Source organism: Atta cephalotes (assembly GCF_000143395.1).
Source record: "Atta cephalotes unplaced genomic scaffold scaffold00081, whole genome shotgun sequence".
Taxonomy (NCBI): domain Eukaryota; kingdom Metazoa; phylum Arthropoda; class Insecta; order Hymenoptera; family Formicidae; genus Atta; species Atta cephalotes.
The window spans coordinates 510386-514874 of record NW_012130145.1 but is presented as its reverse complement, the minus strand read 5'-3'; the positions used below and the strand labels follow the sequence as shown (position 1 = coordinate 514874).

Sequence of the window (4489 nt, the reverse complement as noted above, 5' to 3'; positions counted from 1 at the left end):
ATACTCCTGCGGAGATGAGGGAAGGTCTTTGATCTTTAGGATTTTAAGATTTGTCCTATCTTTTTGAGTGGTTTAAAGATAGTTCAGATATTGTTTTTAATATCCTTCCAATCCGATCTGTTGTTCCTTTGATATATGGGAGAATGGATAGGATCCTTTCGTCTGATTATGTATCAGAGACCGTTGTCTTGTTTGCATGTTTATTGATTGTTTTGATTATGTCTTTTTCTAATCTTAAAGATCAAAGACTTCCATTCAGCTCCGCAGAAGAAGTATACAAAATACTGCTACCTTCCTGTGGGCAAATATACATTGGAGAAACTGGGAGAATGGTCAACCTACGGATAAAAGAACACCAACGTGATATCAAATTAAAACACATCACGCAATCAGCATTATCAGAACACAACATCGAAAGGACATCAAATACTGTTTGACAAAACGACCACGATAGCCAATATATCATACTTTCCAAGAAAATATAGAGAAGCCATAGAGATATAAAAACATCTTAATAATCTAAATAAAGATAATATTACAATATAGTTACAAGATAGTTACAATATAAAATATGGAAAACTATTCTCCCGGTTATTGAAGACTGATCAATTTCCTCCACCTCTCCCCTTTCCGTCACCTACAATTCTCTTCTTTCCCTCCAACAAATAACGTAATATAAAAAAAAGGAACGACCCGGAGGAATAACTCAAGTTGCTCCTCGCCCTGATGAAGTGGACTGCAAGATTCACGAAACGTTGGTATTCCAAGAATGGATCTGGATACGGAGGAAACCCGCAAAACGCATAATCTTTATATAGAAAGCATCCGTGGAAGTCTCAAGAATATTATAAAATATATATATATTCTGATAAATATATATATATAATATATTCTGTAAATATAATAACGAAAAAATTTACCGGGTCAGAATGTGACCTATTAGGAAGAGACGGCCTTCTCTGATCAAATGAGACCAATTTACGCATTTCTTCTATGGAGGGTTCTTGATTACTGCTTGGTAACCATTCACTGTATGGCATTGCGTATTCTAAGGCTACACCATTACTTATGCATCTGCGACAGACTTCCCATAGTATCAATCCTAAACTGTAGATATCAGCTCGTTTAAAGCTCTCTAAACATTCAACATTTACCCTGGAAATGTGAAATGAGCACCATTGAGATTCAGCCAACTTATTTCAATATAAAGAAAACAATTAACTTACGTTTGCTCAAGAATTTCAGGACTCATGTAACGTTTTGTGCCTTGCCGTAAATCAACTCTGTCTGCTACGAGACGATCCTGAGTAGCTGCTAATGCAAAATCAGCAATTACACAACCACCATTAGTTTTGACAAGGATATTCTTCGATTTAAGATTACGATGAGCCATAGCTGGCTTTCCTTTGGTTCCATGGATCTCCGTGTGCAGATAAAGTAAACCGTTCGCAATACTTAGACAAATATTGAGCGTTTGATGAGGCGTCAATGGATGTGGCGATCGATTAAGATGATCAAAGAGCGAACCGAGAGGATGATACTGCACTACCAACCAGAGTTGAGTGCAACTGGCTCTACTAGTCATATCACTACCAATATATCCTAGGATATTGTCATGTCTGGATGGTAATAGTTGAGAATAAACCTCGGTCTCTCGAGCCCATGCAGCTTCGTCTCGTGAGAAGTAAATTTTTACAGCTACATTTTCACCATGCCAAACTCCTCTCCATACTTCTCCACCAAATCCTCCACTGCTACCACTACCGAGACACTCTACTAACGCTACTTGCTTAGCTAAAGTTCTTTGTACTAACAAGGGTAATCCAGAACCAGAACCACTGGTCAAACTTCGTCCATCTAAGTACTCCTATAAAAATAATTAAAATTAATTTAAATAACTACTAATTAAACTACTAATTAAAATAATAATAAGGTACTAATTAAAATTAATTTGTATTGCTTATGTAATAAATATGAGAAAATAACGCACTTTAAGTGTACTATCACCAGCAGCCGTTGCTCTAAGCTCATGTGAATGATAAGTGGCAGATGATGTAGGCGAAGAAAATGAGAAATGCAACATAGATGATGGTTCAATTTCGGAATCGAGAAAAAGCTTATTCCGACGTGGGACCATAGGTCGTTTCCTTCTTACTCGATGCACAAATAGACAAAGTGCAATTCCTCCAAAAATGAGCATCCCGCTCAGTAGTCCCAGAATTACAAATGTTAGTCTTATTACATGATATTCTTTATTATTGTCTAAAAACATTATCAAAGTAATAAATTTTACTATATTTAACGCAATTCAATTTTATACAATTTTATACGAATCTTTTATATTAACTTTGTTCAAAGTTAATTATATAATATTTTAAATTATATCTCACTGGTTGAATCTTCTAACTTGGGATATGGACCAACATTACAAAAATCTGATTGACAACATTCCACAGAGAATTGAGCACCTGATAGTCCTCTAACATTCCTTTTTTTATGTTGATCTATATTTTGGTAATTTTCTTTATTACACATCATTAATTTATGTTCTTCTGATTTATAACAGCCACGGCTAACGAACTCTTTACCACTGACTTCTCTCATTCTGGATTTCCAACACTTTGGAGCAAACAAACAAAAATTTATAGCTGATAGGCATATACAAAAAAATGTATATAAATTTGAGAAAACTAGATAGAAAAATATAAGAATTTTTACAGTGATTGCATTGATGCAGACATTAGATTGTACACATTCGGAATCTTCACACATATAACATTTAAAACGTTTCTGACTGTTTATATTGAAGCCAAGATTTGGATCCAAAGATTCAGGTGAATCAGATTTCTCATCGTCAAAAGAAATGTCTTGTTCCTGCAAAGCAATCTCTCGTTCACCTAAAAAATTAATAATTAAATGACATGTAATATATAATCAAATAAAATTTAAAAGTGGATGTAAATAACTGAAAACAAATAATTATTCAGCATAATGCATTGACAAAAATAATTGTAAAGAAAAAATTGGAAAAAAATTGCAATTGAGTTCAAGGACACGTTCTGTACAATGTAATAAATAAAAAAGTTTGATGTTATATATCATAAAGAGGGAGAATAGACTTTATTAGTTCATTAGCCAGAACTAAGCGACATAGATGTGCAATTCTATAATGAATTATCAAAGATAGAAATACGTATTTACATCAATTGCAGTTTATCATCTTTATACCTGAACATAATCTGAGTGTCAACAAGAGTATGACATGCGTGATAAATATAGCATCCGCCATTTCTATGCGCGTCAAAACACTGGACTACTCGATTCAAAGCGAAATTATATCAAAATGAATCTCTCGCGGCGGCACTCTTCGTACGGCACTCGTCATCCTCGTAATTCTCTCTTACAACTCGGTAAAATTTATTCTCAAAAGTGTGGAAATAATTGTCATTCGAGTAACGAGCGTTAGCTCTATTTATGTTCAACACATAGTTTCCTAGAGCATCGATGCGTGAGCTCAAGCTATATCATCCGATCATCGTATGATAGAGTCGCGTGCTCATCTTGTCAGATAGTGAGCCTAGCGTGAGCTAACGTACCATTTAATATTGTCTAATCCGTTATTTAAACTTATATTTAATCTCTTACACGGATATCAAACACAAATGTTAAAATGTCAGACACAGTTTTGAGTCATGATGCACGAATATTTAGATGTGACGCGAGTGTATCCATTGAAGATTGCAAATAAGAGACCGGAATTGGACCAATCGGATCAAACTTAACTGATATTACAGTAATCTGATTAGCCGAATGTTAACTTTAAATCCTCGAATGTAATGTGAGAAAGTTTACACGATCGATTAAGCTTAATTTTCATGTGTTATTCTGTCAATCGAAATGCATCTGCGTTGCAATAGATATTAAATTATTTTAGCGAATTAATACGAGAATAAAATTTAATGGGAAAAATGAAGAGATCTTCTGCCATTGCTCTCGATAGACATAACAAGCGTACGAAATAAAAGAAGATTTTCTAAATGAATTCATGAAGGTTGATCTTAATCGTGCTCCTCCGGAAGCGCTATTAGTAACCTTGGAAGAAAAAACGTCGGGAAACATCTGATTCAAGATAGCAAGCACTGTGTATTTAATTTGATTTAATTGACTCGTATGTCTTCGTGTAACTCGAATATTAACGGAGGCCACCTTTATGGAGCTAATAATATTAGCGCGTGACACAGTTATGAAGCCGTTGTATTCATAATCGGTTATGCTTGTTATGCTCTCGTCGAAATATATCATCGATCCGAGTCTGATAATCGTAACCTTGAATGTATATTGCAATATATTGACAAGCGTAAATCGGCATCGGAGATAAGGACGGAGAGTTTCGATCCACTGACTCCGCTTGATCCACGCGGGATAAGCGAGAGACCAGATAGAGTGAGAGAGAGAGAGAGAGAGAGAGAGAGAGAGAGAGAGAAGAGAG

At 35.0% G+C, this 4489-nt stretch overlaps 1 protein-coding gene across 1 annotated transcript in view; it reads right to left on the bottom strand.

Annotated features, from left to right (window-relative positions):
• LOC105624537 (activin receptor type-1) overlaps window positions 1-3289 on the bottom strand; it is a 4405-nt gene extending 1116 nt beyond the window's left edge. The window contains exons 1-6 of the mRNA XM_012205898.1: window positions 3229-3289; window positions 2719-2897; window positions 2391-2619; window positions 1991-2262; window positions 1227-1867; window positions 921-1155 (exon numbers count right to left, since the gene is read on the bottom strand). Coding sequence (XP_012061288.1) covers window positions 921-1155; window positions 1227-1867; window positions 1991-2262; window positions 2391-2619; window positions 2719-2897; window positions 3229-3289 — 1617 coding nt within the window. The remainder of the gene's footprint in view (window positions 1-920; window positions 1156-1226; window positions 1868-1990; window positions 2263-2390; window positions 2620-2718; window positions 2898-3228) is intronic.
• Between the last annotated feature and the right edge of the window lie 1200 nt (window positions 3290-4489).